This window comes from Malaclemys terrapin, chromosome 20, assembly GCF_027887155.1.
Source record: "Malaclemys terrapin pileata isolate rMalTer1 chromosome 20, rMalTer1.hap1, whole genome shotgun sequence".
Classification (NCBI taxonomy): Eukaryota; Metazoa; Chordata; order Testudines; family Emydidae; genus Malaclemys; species Malaclemys terrapin.
The window spans coordinates 2,103,090-2,125,274 of NC_071524.1; the positions used below are offsets into that span (position 1 = coordinate 2,103,090).

General features: G+C 66.0%; 1 protein-coding gene across 4 annotated transcripts; it reads left to right on the forward strand.

The window, feature by feature from the left end:
• Positions 1–1,795: 1,795 nt before the first annotated feature.
• On the forward strand, positions 1,796–20,034 carry EPN1 (epsin 1). 4 transcript variants are annotated; one of them, XM_054009897.1, is made up of 11 exons: positions 1,796–2,353; positions 6,785–7,302; positions 7,871–8,120; positions 10,816–10,949; positions 12,293–12,367; positions 15,076–15,165; positions 16,107–16,398; positions 17,306–17,473; positions 17,727–17,807; positions 18,214–18,450; positions 18,650–20,034. In XM_054009897.1, exons 2-11 carry the CDS (start codon positions 7,075–7,077, stop codon positions 18,988–18,990), a joined length of 1,896 nt encoding a protein of 631 aa, XP_053865872.1. In that variant the 5' UTR covers positions 1,796–2,353; positions 6,785–7,074; the 3' UTR covers positions 18,991–20,034. The 4 variants fall into 4 exon arrangements, with proteins under 4 accessions (XP_053865872.1, XP_053865874.1, XP_053865876.1 ...); XM_054009899.1 differs by having other exon boundaries at positions 10,816–10,937; XM_054009901.1 differs by lacking the exon at positions 12,293–12,367 and having other exon boundaries at positions 10,816–10,937.
• The last annotated feature ends 2,151 nt before the right edge of the window (positions 20,035–22,185 follow it).

Here is a 22,185-nt window from a genome sequence, read left to right on the forward strand (position 1 = left end):
GACTGAGAGGGGACATGATAGCAGTTTTCAGGTATATAAAAGGGTGTCATAAGGAGGAGGGAGAGAACTTGTTCACCTTAGCCTCTAAGGATAGAACCAGAAACAATGGGTTTAAACTGCAGCAAGGGAGGTCTAGATTGGACATTAGGAAAAAGTTCCTAACTGTCAGGGTGGTTAAACACTGGAACAAATTGCCTAGGGAGGTTGTGGAATCTCCGTCTCTGGAGATATTTAAGGGTAGGTTAGATAAATGTCTACTAGGGATGGTCTAGGCAGTATTTGGTCCTGCCATGCGGGCAGGGGACTGGACTCGATGACCTCTCGAGGTCCCTTCCAGTCCTAGAATCTATGAATAAAGTCGGCATTGATCACGTGTGCACATGACACAAAGAGGGTGGAGTGGTAAATAACGAGCACACGTCACTGCTACAAAGCGATCTCGAGTGCTTGATAAGCTGGGCACAAGCAATTTCATTTTAATACAGCTACATGTAAATGTATCCGCCTAGGAACACAGAATGTTGACATGCAGATGGGGACTCTATCTGGGGAAGGAGTGGCTCCGAGACAGATTGGGGGGTCGTGGTGGCCAATCAGCTGAACATGAGCTCCCAGTGTGACACTGTAGCCGAAAGAGCTAATGCGATGCATCAATGGGGAATCTTGAGTAGGAGCAGAGAGGTTCTTTTTCCTCTGTGTTTGGCACTGCTGGAATCCTGTGTCCCGTTCTGGTGCCATTCAGGAAGGATGTTGATAAACTGGAGAAGGTTCAGAGAAGAGCCCCGAGAATGATTAAAGGATTAGAAAACCTGCCTAAACGTGACAGACTTAAGGAGCTCAATCTATTTAACTTAACAAAGAGAAGGTCCCGGGGTGACTTGATCCCAGTCTGTAAGTACCTACACGGAGACTAAACGTGGAACAACGGGTTCTTCAATCTAGCAGAGAAACGTCTCCCACGATCCAACGTCTGGAAAGTAAAGCTCGACCCCTTCCGAGTGGAAACGAGCCGTACGTTTTTAGCGGTAATGAACCCTTGGCACAAACTGGCACGGGTCACGGGGGAGTCTCCAGCCCTGGGACTGTTGAACAGCGGGGCGGGGTGTTTTCCGAAACGCTCTGGGATGGTGTTGAGGGGGGTCTCAGGCCGGTGCCAGGGGGGTCAGACGAGACGATCACAAGGGGCCCGTCTGGCCCTGCACCCTGGGCGTCCAGGCCCGGGCGAGGAGCCGGGTACGGGGCCAGGGCGCCGCCACGACACGGCCGGTCACGGGGATGTGGCAGGGGGTCATGTGGGGGTCAAAGGGTCATGTGGGGGTCAAGGGGTCACGGCACTGGGTCAAGGGTCACCAAGCTGGGGGTCACTGGGGCGGGGCAAGGGGCGCACATCCCGCCCCAGCGCTGCCCCCGGGGCGGGGGACGAGGCGCGGAGCTGCCGCTCGGGCTTCGCGTCTCTGTGGGCGCGGCCGGAAGTGACGCCACGGCGAGGGCGGAAGCCCGGCGCTGCGGAGGGAGGAGGAGGGCGGAAGTGGGGCCGGGCGGGCGGCGACTTCCGCTTCCGGTGCGGAGGGTCCAGCAGCCGCGGCCGCCCCAGCCCAGCGCCGAGCGGGGACGCGGAGCCTCCGGGGCCCATAGAGACGGGCCAGAGCGGCCCCCCCCCCGCGTGCGCGCGCGTCAGCCAACGGGGCGGGGCCAGAGCTCCAGACCCCCCCCCCGCCCCAGGGACCCCCCCCCCACCCAGGGGTCCCCCACAGCTCCCCGCCCCCCACAGCTCCACCCCCAGGCCCGGAAATCCCCGCCCCCAGGGGCCCCCATAGGGAGGGGCCCAGCCCCCCACCTCCTCCAGCTCTCAGAGACCCCCCCCCGCCCAGGGGAGGGGAACCCCCCCCCCCAGTCAGAGCGAAACAGCCCCAGAGGCCCCCCCAACACAGGGGCAAAGGGGGCATCTTCCTCCCCCCCCCCCCGCATAGGGGCCCCAGACATGCCCCCCCTGGGGCCCCGCTCAGCCCAGCTGTAGGGGGCGGATCAGAGGTGGTAAGGGGTGGGGGTGGGTAGGTGGGCGAGAGACCCCCTCCCTGCCCCTGAGACCCCCACCCAAGGCAGGGCAGCGGGGGGGCTCGACATCTCCAGGGGGACGCTTCTGCCTCCCCCCTGCCCGCCCGGCGCGGGCCTGAATCCAGACAGGAGGTGCCCACGGGAGCTCAGGCCGGCCCAAGGCCCCGGTAACGGGGAGAGGTGCCAGGAGGGGACGCCAGCCTCCCCACCCTACTGCAGACTGGGTGCGGCTTGAAGCGGACCCAGGAGTCCGGGTGACCTGAGAGGCTTCCACCCCACCCCCAACGGGAGACGTGAGGTGAGTTCTCGACTAGGTGAAGCCTGCGGGGTGAGTCTTGTCTCTGGCATTACTGTCAGCTCTCCTGGGAGCAGGGTCTAGCAGTTAGAGCAGGGCGGCTGGGAGCCAGGACTCCTGGGTTCTCTCCTTGGCTCTGGGAGGGGAGTGAGGTGGAGCCAGGACTCCTGGGTTCTCTACTCGGCTCTGGGAGGGGAGTGGTGTCTAGTATTTAGAGCAGACGGGCTTGGGAGTCCAGACTCCTGGGTTTAACTCCTGGCTTTGTTGCTGTGAATTTAAAGGCAAGTCACTACTCTTCTCTGTCTCCGTTTCCCCACCTGTGAAACAGGGCTTGTACCACCCCCCCCCGCCCTCGCTGCATGTTGGCCGGGTGCTTCGGGATCCTCCTGTGGAAGGCTCTGGGCCTGGGCACTGCCCCTTGCCAGTGATCAGGGATGGGGACAGGGTGTCCCTGTGCTCTGATTGCTTTTTTGCAGGCAGGGGAGAGCAGGAGGAGGGAGCCCATCATTGTGAGCCAGCTGCCTGTCACCCCTTTGCTGGGCCCATAGCGCAGCGCGCACGGTGCTGTCCAGAGTTCACAGGAGGGCCGGGCTGGGAGAGGAGGTTGGGCCGGTGCCTTTGGCTCAGGGCGGGGGGCAGCCTGCTGAGGGCAGGGAAGAGGCCGGTGCTACCTGCTGTTGGGGGATCCGGGCCCCAGTCATTGTGGAGGGGCAGGCTCTCGCGCCCCCACCAGCTTTGCAAGGTGTGGGATGGCTGCAGTGGGGGAAGGAGGAGGCCGTGGGGGGAATCCAGAAGAGGCCAGTCTTGTGCCCAGGTTGGGGTGGGAGGGCATCTTGCTCGGACACTGCAGCCCCCTTAGGGGGTGGACTGGAGTCACTTGCTCAGACCAGCTCCAGGCCTGGGGGCAGCTGGTCCGTGGGGCCCTGGAGAGGGAGTGCTCAGAAGTAGGGAGGAATTGGCCTGCAGGGCGTCCTGGGGACACAGTGCTGTGAGGGAGTGGAGCTGGCCCTGGGCAGGGAGATCCCAAAGATGGAGAAATGGGGCTGGCCTGGGGGTGTCCTGGGCAGGGAGATCCCAGGGATGGAGAAGTGGGGCTAGCCTGGGGGTGTCCTGGGCAGGGAGATCCTGGGGAGAGCGCGGGGAGGGGGGCTGTCCTGGGGGTGCCCTAGGCAGGTGGATCACTGTGGGGGAGGAGTGGGGCTGGCCCTGGGGTACCCTGGACAGGGAAATCCCCAGGCAGCGAGGGAGTGGGGCTGGCCTTGGGGCGCCCTGGGCAGGGAGATTCTGGGGAGGGGGAAGTGGGGCTGGCCCAGGGAGATCCCGCCGGTGGGGGTGCGGGGGAGTGGGGCTGGCCTGGGAATGCCCTGGCTGGGAGATCCTTGGGGGGCGAGAGAGTGGGGCTGGCCCGGGACAGCGGTGTTGACCAGCACAGGGAGTGGTTCTAATCCCCCAGCCCAGCACTGTGCCTCTGATGGTTCCTTGTCCGTGCTCTGTCCAGATCCTCCCCGTCTGGCTCTCGGGTGACAGCCCAGGGTAGGGGTGTGTGTGTGTGGCCCTGATACGTGCCGCTGGCACTGCAGCGGGGCCAGCTGCTCCGTGGGGTGATATAAGGCCTGGATGATTTATTGCATCCTCTCCCCCTCCCCCCCACCTCCCCGCGAGTGCATCCTGGAAGTGTCTTTGTGCTGGCGTGTATCCACCTGCTCCCACCCCATCCAGAGAGCGATCTGGCCGCAGCCACCTGGGGGCTGCGGGCAGCTGGCGGGGTACAGAGGGGACTGGGGCAGGGCTGGACATACCTCGGCTCGCGTCTCATGAGCTGCTGCTGTCTCCGTCGCTCCCACCCCTCGCCGGGCGTGGGGCACAAGGTACTTGCCCCTGCCCCAGAGGGGCAGGGGCAGTCGCTGCCTCTGTAGGGGTCGTGGCAGAGCTGGGAGGGGGGTTACTTCTAAACCAGCCACGTCAGGGCCTTAAATCTGAGCAGGCACCTGGTAGCCACAGCGCTCGCCCTGCCAGCTGGTGCTGGGAGTTCCCTCAGGTGCAGCTTTAGGGCGCCCATCTGGCCCGTGGGCCTCTGGCTAGCGAGGGTCTGATGTGAGCAGCCAGGCTGGCTAGTGGGGAGGTCTCTCCTGCCTCCCCCCAGCCTGTATCAGTCGTCCTTGCGCCCGCCGCCCCGGTCAATTTCACAGCTGCCCCGAAACTGACCAGAGCCTGTTTGGCTCCTCGGTGCGCATCCTGGATGGGCAACGGGTGGGGTTCCTGCTCCCCAGAGCTGGGTGGGGGTTGGATCTGGCACCAGAGACCCCTGGGGTTGGCCTGGTGGTGCACGGGTCAGGGAAGAGCTGAGACAAGACCTCCCAGCAGTGTGTGGTTATAGTTGTTTTCAGGCTGGGGTGGTCCAGTGGGTAGGAGGCCTAGGGTGATCTCAGTGACTCTGTGTCCGGGCACGACAGGGCCCCGATCTCGGCGACTCTTTGTCTGGGTAGCGGCCGGCCCGACGGGGCCCCGATCTCGGCGACTCTGTATCCGGGCAGCACCGGCACGACGGGGCCCCGATCTCGACGACTCTGTGTCTGGGCAGTGCCCAGGCCGACGGGGCCCCGATCTCGGGGACTCTGGATCTGGGCAGCGCTCGGCGCGATGGGGCCCCGATTTCGGTGACTCTGTGTCTGGGCAGCACCTGGCAGGACAGGGCCCCGATCTTCATTAGGATCTCAAGTCACTACCAGAATATAAACAACAAGCTCTAGGAATGGGATGCGGGGGTGTTTTCTGAACTGAACCCTGTGGGGCTTAGTAGGGGAGGGCCTGGCTTGTCACTTGGGGCCACCTTAACATGGGGAGCCCCTGTCCTTTGAACTGACCCCCGCCTACCCCGTCCCTTCAACGGCCACAGGGATGCGCTCGCCTGTCTGTTCCGCCGTCAGCACTCAGCGTTTGACTTGCCTTCCCCGACTTGCCGTGCAGTCTGGTGGTTAGAGCAGGGAGACAGGCCGCCTGGATCCCTGGCCCCTCTCAATGCAGACAGGTGCATCAGTGGCTGCAGCTCCCAGCCCAGAGAGCTGCCCTGCCTCAGGCAGCAGTGGGGTGGGGGTGCTGCACAGGAACACGGAGAGGGGTCCCCTGGTTCATTGGCCCCTCAGCCCAGTCCCAGGAGCACCGCTGGGTCATTGTGCCGGCTCTGATGGAGGGGGGGGGTCACCTGAATTCCTCCCCCTGATGGTCTACAGCCCCACGGGTCTTCTCGTCCCAGCCGGGAGCAGCCAGAGGGGAAGGAAGTGAGGCCTTCTGCATTTCTGAGACGTGAGTCATGGCGCCAGGACGCCCGGAGATTTCCTTCCTCCCCTCCGCTGCGCCACACTCTGCTTGGTGCCGCGGCCACCGTCCCCGGGCGCTCCGCAGGGCATGGAGATGCGGCTGCCTCTGGGGTGGGGCGTGGAGGCTGGTTATCTGGGGACCCCTTGCCTGGCACAAAGATGCAGCTCCTCTGGGGTGGGGCTGGGGCTGGTTATACGGGGACACGTCGCCCGGCGCTGGGACACGGCCCCTCTGGGGTTGGGGCTGGTTATCTGGGCACCTCCTGCCGCAGGCTGTGACGCGGCTGGTTACCTGCCGACCCCTTTTGCCAGCAGCTGGGAATGGGCGACGGGATGGATCACTCGATTCCCTGTTCTGTTCATTCCCTCTCGTGCACTTGGCATCGGCCACTGGGCTAGATGGGCCTTTGGTGTGACCCAGCCTGGCCGCTCTTATGCCCCAGCACTGACTGGAGGGTGGAGCTCTGCAGCCCGGCACCCCTAGACCCGCCGTGTCCCTTCCTTTCTCAGGGCCTTTCAATGGGGGTCCATTGCCCGTCCCCAAAGGGGCTGAATTCCGGCTGCCCTTGGCACCCCTCTACTGGGGGCGCTAGAGGTTGGCAGCTGGCTCTTCCTGCTGTCTGGGGGGTCATCTCCCGTCGGGCAGCTGGGCATGTTCTCTCTGGGGTCGGTCCCTCCCCGCCAGCCCTCCCTCCATACGCGCTCCCTGCGAGGAGGGACCGATGTCAGAATTCTGGCTCCCAGCCCCCCTGCTCTAACCACCAGCCACCACACTCCTCCCAGAGCTGAGGAGAGAACCCAGGAGTCCTGGCTCCCAGCTCCTCTGCTCTAACTAGACCCCACTCCCCTCCCAGAGCTGGGGAGAGAACTCAGGAGTCCTGGCTCCCAGCCCCCCTGCTCTTAACTAGACCCCACTCCCCTCCCAGAGCCAGGGAGAGAACCCAGGAGTCCTGGCTCCCAGCCCCCCTGCTCTGACCACTAGACCCCACTCCCCTTCCAGAGTCAGGAAGAGAACCCAGGAGTCCTGGCTCCCAGCCCCTCTTGCTGCATCTCATGCCGGCCTCAGGCCCTGCTCTGGGTGTTTTGAATCACTGATCTCGCTCTCTCTGTCTTGCAGATGTGGCTCAGGCCCGGCTCACCCGTGCCGTCCCGGGCACAGATAGCAGCCTGACCACCTCCCTGTCGCCCGCTGGTGCCAGCTCCACCCCATTGCACAGACACAGGGGGTTTCCTGCCCCCCCAGGACTGGGATCCGGGGCCCCCCATTGCACAGACACGGGCTTTTCTGCCCAGACTGGGATCAGGGTCCCCCCTCATTGCACAGACACAGGGAGCTTTCACGCCCCCCCCAGGACTGGGATCAGAAGCCGCCCCACTGCCGGGCCGCTCCCCCGTCCCACCCCCGCCATGTCAACCTCATCGCTGCGGCGCCAGATGAAAAACATCGTCCACAACTACTCGGAGGCGGAGATCAAGGTGCGGGAGGCCACGTCCAACGACCCCTGGGGCCCGTCCAGCTCGCTCATGTCGGAGATTGCCGACCTCACCTACAACGTGGTGGCCTTCTCCGAGATTATGAGTATGATCTGGAAACGGCTCAACGACCACGGCAAGAACTGGCGCCACGTCTACAAGGTGCTGCCCCCAGGGCCCTGGCTCCCACCCCTTGCTCTAACCACTGGCCCCCCACCCCCCAGAGCCAGGGAGCAAACACAGGAGTCCTGGCTCCCAGCCCCCTGCTCTAACCACTGGCCCCACCTCTAATCCCCAGAGCTGGGGATAGAACCCAGCCCCCCTGTTCTAACCACTGGCCCCCCACCCCCCAGAGCCGGGGAGCAAACCCAGGAGTCCTGGCTCCCAGCCCCCCCTGTTCTAACCACTGACCCCACACCCCCAGAGCTGGGGAATGAACCCAGGAGTCCTGGCTTCCAGCCCCCTGCTCTAACCACTAGCCCCCACTCCTCTCATGTGTGCCCTTTGCCTGGGAAGGGGTGGAGTATGAGGAGCGCCTCTGTGACTTGGTAGGCAGGTGGGCTGTGGGTGTGGGGTGTTTGGGTGGATGTGTGGGAGCTGTGTGGTGTATTTGGGGACTGCGGTTGTAGGGGAGGGCTGGGTGGAGGCGGACAGAGGGGCCGTGGGTGGCAGGGCGGGGGGGGGAGGGCGGTGAGTGGGCTGCGTGGCTGAGGCTGGCCTGCCCCCCCAGGCCATGACGCTGATGGAGTACCTCATCAAGACGGGCTCGGAGCGTGTGGCCCAGCAGTGCAAGGAGAACATCTACGCCATCCAGACGCTGAAGGATTTCCAGTACGTCGACCGCGATGGCAAGGACCAGGGTGTCAACGTGCGGGAGAAGGCCAAGCAGCTGGTGGCCCTGCTCCGGGACGACGAGCGGCTCAAGGAGGAGCGGGCCCATGCCCTCAAGACCAAGGAGAAGCTGGCGCAGACCTCCACGGGTGAGCCGGGGCTGGTGGGCGGTCCCTGCTCTGTCCCCCATCTTGGTGCCTTTTCCCCCAGGACCTCGCTCAGATCCTGGCTTGGCTGGAGCTGGGGTCCTCCCTCGCTTCCTGTCCTAAACCGGGCCTTGCTTGCCCCGGGGCCCCACCCGCCCTTCAGCTCTGAGGTTTGGGCACTTGGGGGGCAGTTCAGAGGTAGGGTGGTGGCTGTGAGGTAGGGGGGAGGTGGCTCTGAGGATTGGGGTGGCTGGTGACTTCTGTGGGGCTGGGGGGGGCTCTGAGGTTATGGGGGGCTTGTGACTGTTGGGGGGCTGGCGACAGCTGTGGGGTTCAGGAGGCAGCTTGGGGGCTGGTGATGGTTGGGGGGCTCTGGGGAGCGGGTGAAAGCTGTGGGGCTCGGGGGGCGACTCTGAGGTTCGGGGGGCAGGTCATGGCTGTGGGGCTCGGGAGGGTGGCTCAGGTTCAGGAGGGCTGGGTGACGGCTGTGGGGCTCACGGGGGTGGCCTGGGGGGGGGCAGGTGACAGCTGTGGGGCTTGGGGGGGGATCTGAGGCTCTGGGTGGTGGCTGTGGGGCACAGGTGCGGTTCCGGTGGGGGGATGGACGGACTGTGTGTAGGGCCCCCTCTGCCCTCCACTGGCCCAGGCAGCTTCGGGTTCCCTGCCCAGCGGCTGAACCCCCCAGCTCTGCCCCGGTCACTGCCCACAGGGTTCGCCCTGGGGCGCCGGAGCCTGCGAGTGGGGTGGGGGGGGCTGATCTTGCCCCAACTGGAGGAGATGGCGCTGTGCCCCACCCTGAGGGGGGTGGGACATGTAGGGTGCAGACAGGCAAGGTCTGGAGCCAATCAGAGGCTGTGCCATCCTCTGCCCATCTGCTGAACTTTCACCCCTGCTGGCTCCGCCCCCTGCTTCCCACATGGCACCCCTCCCAGCCAGCACAGCAGCTGACTGAGCCCCTCCCCCCCAGCCCTGCCGGTGCCCCTCACTCCCGACCCGCAGCCCCCTGCTCGCTCAGCCCGCAGTGGGTAGCAGCCAAGGGGTGAACACACGTGTCCCTTCCCCCAGGCCCTGCCCCACGGGCTCTTATCGGGGCTGAGCTGCCAGCGACCTTCGTGCCCCTCTGCCAGCCAGCGCTGATAAGGGCGGGGAGGGGAACGGCCAGCCCTTAAAGAGACAGTAACACCATTCTGTCCCCCTTGATGGCTCCTGGTGCTCCTTCCCCCGTCCAGCCCTACAGCCAGGGCCCCCCGTCACGTCCCCCTCGGTCCGCTCCTCTGCGTTCGTCATCCCTCTGTGGGGTATGTGGCTCTGCCCCCCCAGCAGAGCTGCCCCCTCTGTTTCTCAGTCCTCCCTCTCCCCCCCCCGATCAGTTCACTGGCCTGGGGGTAGTCGGCTCATTGGGGCAGATCTCGGGGCAGACCCGGGCACCTCCCCCCGGGGGCGCAGGCTTCACGCGAGGGAGAGCGTCCGTTCAGCAGGGCGGCTAACCAGGGCTGACAGCTGGTGCCAGGGTGTCTGCGGGGGAGGGGAGCCTGCCTGTCCCTTGGCACTGCCGTGACCCCCCTCCCCAGCACCGGTTGGGGGCGGGGCTCAGGCGGTGGCACCGGGGTCTCGAGCCAGCCCTGGTAGGGGGACGGGCGGGGGATGAGGGCCGGGCCGAGGTGTGAGCTGGGTTTGTGGGTGAGAGAGCAGGTGCTACAACCCCCCCCCCATGCAACCCGTGCCCCCCCCCATATGCGCACACACACCCCGCACCACCCCACGCACCCCCCTATACACACATACACACACCCCTGCACCCACCTCCCTCCCACATGGTCCATGGCGCTAATAACAATAACATATATTTGGAGTCAAGCCCCTCACTCCCGACCCACAGCCCCTGGAATAACTGTGGGGGGGGGGAGGGGGGGCTGTTGATTGGAATAGGTGGGGGACAGCAGGTGGGGGGGTCTGCGTGTGGGGGGATGGGAGGGCGGGGGTTCTGGGGGGATGGGAGGGCGGGGGTTCTGGGGGGATGGGAGTGAGGAATGGGAGCGAGGGGGTTCTGGGGGAGATGGGAGCGAGGGGGTTCTGGGGGGGATGGGAGGGCGGGGGTTCTGGGGGGATGGGAGTGAGGAATGGGAGCGAGGGGGTTCTGGGGGGGATGGGAGTAGGGGGCGGGGATTCGGTGGGGGATGGGAGTGGGGCGGGAGTCTGTGTGGGGGGATGAGGGGGATTGTACCCCTGACCCAGCGTCCCCTCCCTCCCACTGGACCGTTGCTGGTCAGTGGGTTGTTTGGCTGCCCTGGGGAGCCTATGGCCAGGAGCCAGCGCAGACGCCAGCTGGTCCCCCGGCTGTTTGTTTACCAGCCAGGCCAGGCCAGCTGCTTCCTGGGCCCCACGGCCCTGCCCCAGCCCCACGGCCCTGCCCCAGCCCCACGGCCCTGCCCCAGCCCCACGGTGTCCGTGCTTCGCTCGGAGAATAAAAATAAAGCCCCAGGGCTGGTTTTCCTGGTGCTCCTTCCCACACCCTCGGGCCTCCTCTTCTCTCCCTGGGCTGGGTCCCCGTATACCCAGGCCCCGTGCCCCACCCCAGAGGGGCCGCGTCCCAGCACCAGGCGAGGGGTCCCCGGGCCCCCAGCCCCCGGGCCCCACCCCAGAGGGGCCGCATTGCTCTGAGCCCTTGGCTAACAGTTTAACCCTTTCTCCCCCACAGCCTCCTCGGCCTCAGCCGCTAGTGCCCCGGCAGAGGCGGAGCAGGCCTGGCCGCAGAGCAGCGGCGAGGAGGAGCTGCAGCTGCAGCTGGCGCTGGCCATGAGCAAGGAAGAAGCGGAGCAGGTAAGGAGCAAGGTAAATCTGGAGCGGCGGCTGCGGGGCACGGGGGGGGAGGGGGGTTGGCGCGGCTGGGGCTGAGACGCCGATCGAGATGGGGCCCCCGTGGCGGCTCCACGGGGCGTTGGTCGGGCCGGGACCGGCTGCGATTGTTCCCCCCCCCCCCCCCCCCACCGAGGGCGTCTGCTCCCAGGGTGGCGTCCAGCCCTTGGCCTCCCTGCTGCCATCCTGGGGGGAGGCCCGTTAGCCCCTGATCGTGGCCAGGCTGCCTCTGACACTGGGTGCAAGGCTGGGACCGGCCCAGCTCGTCTCACTGATGGCAGGGATTGGTTCGGTGCTGCCAGAGCGGGGCTGACATCTCCTATTGGGGAGAGGCCCTGTGCCCCATTTCTCGTCCACCTGAGCCAGCCACTCCCTGCCCTGGGACCAGATCATGGCTGGCACCCACTAGAGGGGAAAGACCCTATGCCCCGTTCCCTGCCCCCCCAAGCCAGCCAGTCCCCCACAGAGGAGCAAGCCTGTATTTGCTCAGAGTATCGGTGGGGCTGAATTCTGGCCCTTCCCCTGCACAGGTGTTGGGGCAGGGGAGGGCAGGTACAGTGGGGTGGGGGCCAGGGAAAGCCGGCTGGGTGAGGAGGGTTGTTCATAGCATCTCAGCTGGAGCGTGTCTCTTTGTGGCCTGGGTTATCTGAGATCCTGGGCTGCTTTAGGTACACAGGTCTTGGGAGACATCTGCACACAGTGGGGGTACGGTCCCCAGGCCCTCCAATAAACTTCCACAGTGCTGCGGGGCAAAGGACCAGAGCCTGTTCAAAGCTACGTTCACTCCCCCCCAGCAGGGGCTGTAGATGGGGAGGGTCGGCCCCCTGATCCTCTCTGCATCAGCCAGGGTCCTGTACAGCCCCCCCTCATTCACCCCGGCTCAGCCTCCTCCCCATCTCCTTACGAGCCGATTCGCTCCCCTGGACCAGGCCGCGACTTGTCTGCTTAGAGGGGCTCTCCCAAAATAGAGCCAGCCATCCCCTTCCTGCACCTCCACTGCCGTGTCTGCCTGCGCCCCCATCCTCTGCCCCCCACCCACTGCCCTGCCTGCCTGGGCCCGGCACCATGGGCCCCCCCCCCACGCCCCTTCCCCATCTGCTGCCCTTTCTTTCTCACCTCCCCTGCATTTCCCCCTTTGTTTGTGCATCTAGCTCCCCAGGGGGACATTGGGGGGTGTCACAGGCCCACCCAGTCCTGTCTGCTTTCCTATCCAAGGACCAAGCCTCGCCTCGCCCCTCTCCTGTCCTCCCCCCCCCCCCCCCCGGTGTGGGTGTGTGCCCTGCTACGCCTTCATTCTCTGCTCTCTCCGCCCCCGCCAGCCCCCCGTCGCCGTCGCTGAAGAGGACCTGCAGCTCCAGCTTGCTCTTAGCTTGAGCAAAGAGGAGCACGACAAGGTTAGAGCCGACCCCGGAGGATCTAACACCCTCCCCCCGAGGGGAGCGGGGGCCGGCCTTCCCCCTCCCCCACTGCACTAACCCCCACCCCTGACTAGATCAGCGCTAACTCCACTCACTGCTCGCCATCGCCTCGAAGGGCTTTTCTCTCCTCCAGGGAAAGGATGCTTTTAAAAGGGGGTGAACTTTCCAGTCAGTTTCGCTCCTGGTCAATTTCAGTCACTCTGAGCACCAGGGTTGGTTTTGCTCCTGATCAGTTTCAGTCCCCCTGGGTACCCAGGTCAGTTTCGCTCCTGGTCAGTTTCAGTCCCTCTGCATGGGCGGGTCAGTTTCACTCCTGGCCAGTTTCAGTCCCACTGAGAGCCAGGGTTGGTTTCACTCGTGCTCTGTAGCACCTCCTGGGTGCTGTTGGGTGGTCTCCTGGTTGCGTGCCCCCCTCGCATGCACTTGGAAGTACTTAGCAGGTGAGCTCCTCAGCTTTCCCCTGTTAGGGGCATGAACCCTGGTGGCTGGGCCCAATCCCAGCTTGGATCATCCCCTTTCCCCTCCCTAAATCCACACGCTCTCCACCAGTTCCCCCATCACTTCCTGTCCCAAATGGCCGTTAAACACCTGCCTCACCCCAACCTGCAGCTTTTAGTGGTGGATGGAGCAATTTGAGCATCAAGCTTTGGTTCTGTCCAGAGCTCTGGAAGGGGAGTGGGGTCTAGTGGTCAGAGCAGGGGGGCTGGGAGCCAGGACTCCTGGGTTCTCTCCCCGGCTCTGGAAGGGGAGTGGGATCTAGTGGTCAGAGCAGGGGGGGTCAGAGCCAGGACTCCTGGGTTCTCGCCCTGGGTGCTGGCTGGCCTACCAGGCAGTGTTGCCAAATGGACCTACCCAGCCCCTTCTCCCAAACTCGACCCCCACCCTCCCCTCTAGTTTGAAATGTCCCTGATGCCTGGCCTCTTCGGGGGGCTGCTCGGGCTCCCCCAGGGCCCCTCGTTGCTTCTCTGCACCTTGTTTAATTCCGGGGCACGATGCCAGGACCCCCCCGGTCGCACCCAGATCCCGTCCCCCCCCCGAACGGAGGCAGCGGAAGGTTCTGAAAGGTTCTGGCCGGGTCTCTCTGGGTCGTTTGGGTCTCTCCGCGGCCGCTGTGCTCTAACCCCCCTCCCCCCATTAATCCTCACTCTGATTCACACCCAGCGCTAATCTCTGTCTGTCCTTCCTCCACCACCCAGCTTTTGCTCTGGTTAATTGCCACCTCGGGGTCCCTGATTCGGGGCGGGGGCCAGTGCTGATATGGGGATCTCGTCAGGGCTCCGTGTTTCATTTGGTGTGTCTGGAGTTGGGAGGGGCGGGGGCTGCCGCTGGCATGGCAGGGAGGGCGTTTGTACTTGGTTTCTGGGGGGTGGGACAGAGCTGAAAAATTTAGGGGAGCTGGGGGGGCCATGCCTGGGGGGATCGGGACTGCACCAGGTCGGCGGGGGGGGGGCTGCTGCAGGCTCAGGAGTCGAGACCTCAGTGGGGGGCTGTTTTTATACAGTCTCTGTAGGGCATGGATGAGGGATGGGGGCCGTGTCTCCGACTGCAGCTGAGGGGAGAGAATCGAGGACCCCCCCCCCCAGTGGATCCAGGTTAAACCCCATCCCCTGCCTAGCCCCCTCTAGTCCCCAGGGAGCAGCGCTATGTGGGGCAGGCCGCAGAGCCCATAGCGAGTGGAGTAGGGGCATGGGCCAGCTGCACAGGGTGCAGATCAGGGACGTGGCCAGGGCGCTGTGCTGTTCCCTGCCCCCCAGGGCCCATAGGGGGCGGCTCGGGCTTTGCTGCTACAGCCGTACCGGCAAAGCCCTGTGGTTGTGGCCACCGGTCCCCCTGGCCGTGCCGGGAAACCCCCCCTGGTGGAGTTTCTACCCGCAGAGTCCTTTGGCCAGCAGAGAAAACCCGGTCCCCTGGTCCGAGAACTGCCTTGCTGGGGGCACTCCCTGGAGATTGGGGAGTTGCCGGCCCGGCTGAACCGGCAAATCTCCTCCAAAAGTGGCGTTGCCCCGGCCGGTGTCTGCGCCGGGCGGTTTGGCCGGTTGCGTTTGTGCCGGGCGCTAGAGCACGGGCTGCCTTTGCCAGCTCCCCCCGCCCCGGCACACACAGGGTGCCCCGCGTGTAAACGTCCCTGCGCCTGCCCTCTGGCACATTTCCACAACGTGTGGTGGGATCCTGGTGCCCTCAGGGAATTGTGGGAGCTGGGGGTCACGTTCCCCCACTTCCCTTCGCCCTGTCCTGCTGCCAGCTCTTCTCGGGCAGGGATACGGCTTATACCGGACCAGCCGCGTAACGCTGCCCACCGCGAGCGAAACCCGCTGCGCCGGTAACAGCCATGCAGAGCCAGGACACCTGGGTTCTGTCCTCAGCTCTGGGAGAGGAGCGGGGTCTGAGGGGGCTGGGAGCCAGGACTCCTGGGTTCTCTCCCTGGCTCTGGACGGGACTTGATCTGTTAACGCTGTAGATGCCAGTCAGTAGCGATGCCACAGCCCGCTCTGCGTTGCCAGGGAATTATGGGATAGAGTCGGGCTGGGGGCAGGCAGCGACCTCCCTGGCTATAAGGAGCCCCGGCCGGGAACGCTGCCAGGCCAGCCGTAGGTGAGTACTCCAGCTCCCCTCCCCCGCCCCCCGATCGGGGCTGGGCCGCCCCTCCCCGCTGACACCCCCCCATTTCCCTTGCCTCCCCCCAGGAGGAGCGGATCCGGCGCGGGGACGACCTGCGCCTACAGATGGCCATCGAGGAGAGCAAGAAGGAGGCGGTGCCGGCCAAGGGCGAGGAGGTAACCCCTCCCTCTGGGGCTAACTAGGGGGAGGGGATGACATGGGAGTGGAGCCCGGGGCAGGGAGCAGGGTCTACCTGGCTGGGGCGGGGCCCAGCTTGGGTTCGGGGGTCTGAGTTGGGGGTGGAGACGGGGTGGGGTTTAGCAGGGGGCTCTGACTTGAGGGTGGGGTCTGATTGGGGGCGGAGCCTCTTGCAGGGGCTGGGGGCTAGCAGGGGGCCCAGTTTCAGGGACAGAGCCTGGGCTGATGTCGAGCTCAGTGGTGGGCAAACTACGGTCCGGGGGCGCATCCGGCCCTCGAGCTCTCGCCGGGGAGCGGGGTCGGGGGCTCAGCATGTCACCCCTCCGGCTCCTATGCGTAGGGGCAGCCAAGGGGCTCCATATGGTGCCCCCGCCCCAAGCGCCGCCCCCGCAGCTCCCATTGGCTGGGAACCACGGCCAATGGGAGCTGCAGGGCGGTGCCTGCAGACGGGGCAGGGCGCAGAGCCGCTTGGCCGCGCCTCTGCATAGGAGACGGAGGGGGGGACGTGCCGCTGCTTCCGGGGGTTGGTTCAGGTAAGCGCCGGCCAAAGCCTGCACCCCTGAGCCCCTCCCGTGCCCCAACCCCCTGCCCCAGTCCTGATCCCCTTCCCGCTCTTCGAACCCTTCAGTCCCAGCCTGGAGCACCCTCCTGCACCCCCACCCAAGAGCCCGCACCCCATCCCGCACCCCAACCCCCAATTTCATGAGCATTCAAGGCCTGCCATACAATTTCCATACCCAGATGTGGCCCTCGGGCCAAAAAGTTTGCCCACCCCTGATCTAGGTATTTGGGATCTGACTTGGGGGCGGGATCTGTGGCAGGGGGCGGGGTCTAGGCCTAGATTTGGGGGCGGAGCCTAGGTGTCGGGGTGTATCTGGGGTGACCAGCTGCCCTGTCTCACCACGTTTCTCCCCCGCAGTCGTCGCTGATGGACCTGGCCGATGTCTTCACCTCGCCGGCCCCCCCTGCTGCTGGGGACCCATGGGGTCCCCCCGCCCCCACCGACCCATGGGGTGCCTCTGTGCCCGCTCCTGCGGGGCCGCCTGCCCCTGACCCCTGGGGAGGGACTCCTGGGGGCGTGGCTTCCACTGGTGACCCATGGGGGGCATCCGCCTCTGTCACGGCCCCGGGAGACCCCTGGGGGGGGCCCCCGGCCGTCGCCAGCTCCGACCCCTGGAACCCTGAGGGGACGGGCCCTTCCCCACTCCCTGGTACGTCTCTGCATCGTGCGCATCACTCCAGTCCCTGGGCGCCGGCTCCTCTGGCCCCCTCCTGCCTTTGTCACTAAAAAATGCTGGGTCCCAGTGCGTGGGGGTGGGGGGAGTTCGGTGGCCCCATCCCTGTGCAAGGGGGGGCAAATCTGTGTCCCCCACTGAACACAATGGAGCGTGAGGGGAGCTATCAAAGCTCTTGCCACAGCAGGGTGGTATCCGCGTCCCTGATGGGGAAACTGAGGCACCGAGGGAGGCCATGGCAGGGCCAGAAACAGAACCCAGGTCGGCTGAATCCTGGCTCTCCCCATAGGGCCGCGGTGCTGGGGAAGCAGCCCTCTGGCTAGGATCAGCCCCAAGGGCCCCACAGCGGGGAGATGGTGACCCCCAGGCCAAGTCCCCTCCAGATCTTGGAGGCGGGTGGGCTGGAAGCAGGAGGTTGTGTGTTGCGGGGGGATTCTGAGCTGTGCCCGTGACGCTCCTCGGCCCGTCCCTGGGGATAGTCCGTGCCAGTCCTGGAGCAGAGGTGGTCAAACAACCCTGCCTGCTGGGGAGAGTGCCCCCGCCGAGCCCCCCGGCGCTCCCTGCTGAGCTCCCTGCAGCACTGTGCCCCATAGCACCATCACAGGGCATCGGGGCCAGCACTGTGGGCTGGGGAGAGTGCCCACACCCCGCTCCCCACAGCACAGAACCCCCTGCTGAGCCCCACTCCTCGCAGTCAGGCACTCCCTGCTGAGCCCCCTGCAGCCTAGCGCCACCTCGGGGCATTGGGGCCAGCACTGCCTGCCAGGGGAGAGCCCCCTGCTGATACCCTGCCCCACGGCCTGCAGTGCATTGTGGGTGTATGGGGGGGGGGAGGGTACTGGAGCCACTGGCCCCGGCTGCTAACTGCTCTTCTCTCCTCCAGCTGGGGGCGTTGCAGTGAGCGGAGCGGCCCCTGCCGGTGACCCGTGGTCGTCAGACCCAGCCGCAGCCCCCCAGGGAAAACCCGCGGCCGACCCCTGGGCCCCCGCGCAGACCTTCCCCGACCGCTGGGGAGGGTCACCTTCGAGAGCCAGCACCAACGGCACCGCAGGTAGGTGGGCCATGGGTCGCAGGGAGCCTGGACGCCTGGGTTCTCTCCTTGCCTCTGGGTTGGGACTGGGGGCTACTGGTCAGAGCAGGGGGGGGCTGGGACTCAGGACACCTGGGTTCTCTCTCCTGCTCTGGGAGGGGAGTGGGGTCCAGTGGATAGAGCGGTGGGGGGCTGGGAGCCAGGACGCCTGGGTTGTCTCCCGTGTGTGGACTCCCCCTCGCTCCCCGTAACTCACCTCTTCCCCCCCCTCCAGCCGGTGGCGCCTTTGAGCCGGACGAGTTCTTGGATTTCGACAGCCTACGCCCGGCGCTGCCCAAGTCAGGGAGTAGCACAGGTGGGCTTGGGGGGCCCCCGACTGCCTCCCCCTCCCCCCATTGCCTTCCCTCCCCCGTTTGTACTTCACTGCCCTGAGGGTGTGCCGGGCTGCTGGGAAATTGGGGGCGGGGGGCACTGAATACATTCTCCCTGATGGGAGCCTGTGCCCCATTCCCTGCCCCCCTGAGCCAGCCAGTCCCTGCCCTGGGGCCGGATGGGAGCTGGTGCTTGGGGGATGTGGGGGAGGGGGGTGGGTTTAACCCCTTGTCCGGAGGTTGGGTTATGGGGTTATCAGTGGGTCGCTGCCTGACCAGGAAGGTGTCTGCAGTGGGTCCCGCCGGGACCAGTCAGTATTTTCCCCAGCGATTGGGCTTGCGGCGATTGGGCTGGGCGGGTGTCTGAGCCCCTCTGTCTCTGCCCCCCAGGGGAGCTGGACCTGCTGGCCGGGGAGGTGCCGGTGTCGCGCTCGGCCGGCGCCCGGAGCCCCAGCACCTTCGACATGGCGGCTGTCGGGGGCTCGCTGGCCGAGGCCTCCAAACCCACCCGCAAGACCCCCGAGTCCTTCCTGGGCCCCAACGCCGCCCTGGTGGACCTGGACTCGCTGCTCAGCAAACCCCACGCGCCCCCCACCATCAAGACCTCCAACCCCTTCCTGGCCACAGGTGAGCGCCCGGCCGGACGCCTGGGTTCTTCTGCTCTGGGACGGGGGTGGGGTCTAGTGTTGGCGGGGGGGCGCTGGGAGCCAGGACACCTGGTTTCTCTCCCGGCTCTGGGAGGGGGGTGGGGTCTAGCAGTTGGGGGGACTCCTGGGTTCTCTCCTGGTGTGTGGCTGGTCTCTCACCCTTCTCCCCTCCGTTCCAGGGCCGGCGCCCGCGCCCGTGGTGTCGGCACCGGGAGCAGCCGCCGGTGCCTCGGCCACCAACCCATTCCAGCCGGCCCAGCCCGCCTCGCTGACCCTCAACCAGCTCCGCGTCAGCCCCGTCATGGGGCTGTGCCCCCCCGCTGCCCCCTTCGCCCCCCCCATGGTCTCAGTCACCCCCCTGGGGCCAGTCGTGCCCCTGGCCTCTGTCTCCCCCATGGTTGGGGTCCCGCCCCCTGGCCTATCCCCCATGGCCATGCCCCCCATGATGCCCCCCCAGCCTGTCGTACCCACCAGCGCCTCTGTCCAGTCCATGGGCAACACAAACCCCTTCCTGCTATAAGGGGGCTGGCCCGGGGGTGGGGGGCATGAGGGGAGCCCCCCAAGGGGCTGCTGGGGGGAGGGGGAAGGGAGCCCTGGGGCAGCCCATGCCATGGGGGGGGCAGGTGGGAGGGGCTGCTGGGTGTGGCATCAGATTCTCCCCTTCATGGGCAGTACCCCCCCGTTACCTGAGAATTCATAAGTGGGGGCAGTGTTAAACCCCTCTCCCTGCATAGCTCCACCCCCATTGAGGCCATGCCTCACCCTAAGCTCCGCCTCCAAGTCCTGCCCCATCTCTCGGAAGTGGGGGTGCTCCTGCACCTTTAAGTTATAGCTGCCCCCCCCCCGGGACATGCGGGGGCCCTGCTGCTGGGGGGCAGGCAGTGATGGCTGCCATGACACCCCCCCCCCCCCCACGCCAGCATCTCCTCTGGAGCCACCTGGGTGGGGCCACTGGACACCCCCCCCGAGGGACTTGCAGTCGGGGGGGGGCTGCCTTAATCACCCCCCCACCCCCCCAAAAAGCTCACGGAGCAGGGCCAGCCAGGCCGGCAGTAGGATAAACCTAGGACTGGACCCCGCCGGGGCTCTGCTGCCGGCCTGTGGACTGAAGTGTGTGTGTGGGGGGCAGTTCTGAGCCGCACATGCCCCCGTCCCTGCCCAGGATGTGCCGCATCGACAGCGCCCCCTGCTGGCCGTGTGGTCATAAACCCTGATCTCCCCCCCCCCTCCCCCGCAGCATGATCCCTGCCCTCCGGGGGGGCAGGGGGCTCGCGTGAGTGGCTGTGATGTTGTGAACCCGGCTCCCCACCCCACAGACTCAACCCCCCCTGCCCCCCCGATTTCCCCCCAAACCTGTGTATGAATTCTCCTAGTTGTGCCCCCCACCCCCTTCACCAATCAACTGCAGTGGGGTGGGGGCTGATCCTTAAGCCTGACCCTCTGCTGGGGGGAGGGGTCCCCCATCTGATTTCTGCCCCCCCGTTTGTGTCCCCCCCCTCCTCCCCCCGGTGTATGCAGAATGTGCTAAAATGAATTAATAATAAAGTGAGATTCTTCTAAGGCACCAATGGGGCGTCTGTGGGCGGCTGCTCTGGGGGGGGGGGGCACGGGGGTGTATGGGGGGGTCACGAGATATGAGTATGTGGGGGAGGGAGAGGCTGGGGGGGGTCAGCTGGGGGAGGGTCTTAATTAATCTTATGTAATGGCTGGGTTTCAGGGTGAGCCCTGCAGTCAGGGAGGGTGTTTGCCAGCAGGGGTGTGATATCAAGGGGAGCGGGATACTGGGGTAGAGGGGCCCATGGGGTTGTGGGAGGCGGGATACCAGGGGAGAGGGACCCGTGGGGCTGAGGGAGGTGGGATACCAAGGTAGAAGGGCCCGTCGGGTTGTGGGGCTGGGGGAGGGTGAGATGCTGGGGGAGGTGGGATACTGGGGTATAGGGACGCTGGATACCAGGGTAGAGGGGCCCGTGGGGAGGCAGGGTACCAGGGTAGAGGAGCCCATGGGGAGGCGAGATACCAGGGTAGAGGAGCCCGTGGGGCTGGAGGGAGGCGGGGTAGAGGGGCCCGTGGGGCTGGAGGGAGGCGGGGTAGAGGGGCCCGTGGGGCTGGGGGAGACGGGATTCCGGGGTAGAGGGGCCCGTCACCTGGGGATTTTGGTTGGGGGAGCAGTTCAGTTACATTCTCCAGAAAAGCCGGGATGGGAAAAGACACCAACATTTAATGAGTCACAGCCCCGGCCCCATGCTCCGCGGGAGCCCCATTCCCCATGTCTGTGGGGGTCCCGGCCCCTTGCTCTGCGGGAGCCCCATTCCCCATGTCTGTGGGGGTCCCGGCTCCTTGCTCCGCGGGGGCCCCATTCCCCAGCTCTGTGGGGGTCCCGGCTCCTTGCTCCACGGGGGCCCTATTCCCCAGCTCTGTGGGGGCCCCGGCCCCTTGCTCCGCGGGGGCCCCATTCCCCAGGTCCGCGGGGGGCTCCGTCCTGCCTGCCGCCGGCCTTGCTCGCCGCCTATAACAAAGGAAGGCCCTGTCCCCGGGCCGGGGTCTCAGGCTGGTGCCTCCCAGCCAACCCCACGCCCCCTCCGCCCCTGCCCAGAGCCAGTGCCCCCTAGAGGAGTGGCTCCATCCCACCCCCGCAGCCAGCCAGGCCCCACCGCTCCAGACCGGAACCAGTGCCCCCTAGATGGGAGTGGCCGCATTCCCCATCCCTCTCCCTCCCAGCCAGCCCCCAGCCCTAGAGTTGGATCGGGGCCCATCTCCATTCTCTTCTCAAGGACGCCTGGGTCCCACTTCCCTCTCTGCCGCCCGCCTCTGTCTGATCCCCACTCACCCCACTGCGGCTCCCAGCACCAGCCCCCCCAGGGTCAGCCCCACAGCCAGGATCACGGCAGCGCCTGGGGGGAGAGAGGGGGCAGAAGTTAGGGGGCTGGGCTGGGTGTGGGGCGGGAAGGGGGCTGTGGGTTGGGGGGTCGTGGAGGGGGATGAATGGTTTGGGAGGGTGATGGGGAGAGTTCAGGGGGGTGCTGAGGTTTGGGGGCTGGAGGGAGATGGAACTAGAAGAGGCCATGGGGGGTACTAGAGGGTGAATGGGGGGTGGGGGGAAGACTGGAAAAAGGGTTGGGGGAGTTCAGGGGGCTGTGGAGGATGCTGGGGTTCGGGGGAGCTGCTGTGAGGGGTTTGGTGGCCAATGGGGAGTGGAGGGGGTGGAGGGGTGTCAGAGTTTGGGGGGCTGGGGGTGGAGGGGTTCGGTGGCTGGGGGTGTTGGAGTTCGGGGGTGTGGAGGAGTGTTGGGGTTTGGGGGGTGTCATGGGTTACCTGCGCAGACCCTCTGGTCCCTGCATCGAGCTTGGAGGCGTTCACAGCTGTCGCACTCGGACAAATCGAAGGGCTCGGACTGGCCTGTTGGGGGGGGACCCCATTAGAGAAACACCCCCAGGGGAGCCGTCCCAGCCCCGCACATTCCTGGGGGCCCCTCCCCAGGGGGCAGCGTTGCGGGGGTGGATACGGCCCCACTTGGGGGCCGGCCCAGGGCGCGAGCGGTAGGTTCGTGCTGCGGGGGCTGCAGCCCTCCACCCCCCCGGGAGGCAGCCGGATGGACAGACGGACTCACCACAGGACGCGCTGCACACTGTGGGGAGAGAGACATGGATCAGCGCAGGCAGAACGGCCCCGGCCCCTAATCCAGCTCCCCGCAAGCCTTCTGCCCCCCCCCAGCCAG

Excerpts from the sequence above, each read along its gene's own strand:
- EPN1 (XM_054009897.1), top strand. The coding sequence starts at position 7,075 with ATGTCAACCTCATCGCTGCGGCGCCAGATGAAAAACATCGTCCACAAC. Across the intron at positions 7,303-7,870 it reads ACTGGCGCCACGTCTACAAG|GCCATGACGCTGATGGAGTA; the intron begins GTGCTGCCCCCA and ends CTGCCCCCCCAG. Across the intron at positions 10,950-12,292 it reads CGGAGCAGGTAAGGAGCAAG|CCCCCCGTCGCCGTCGCTGA; the intron begins GTAAATCTGGAG and ends CGCCCCCGCCAG.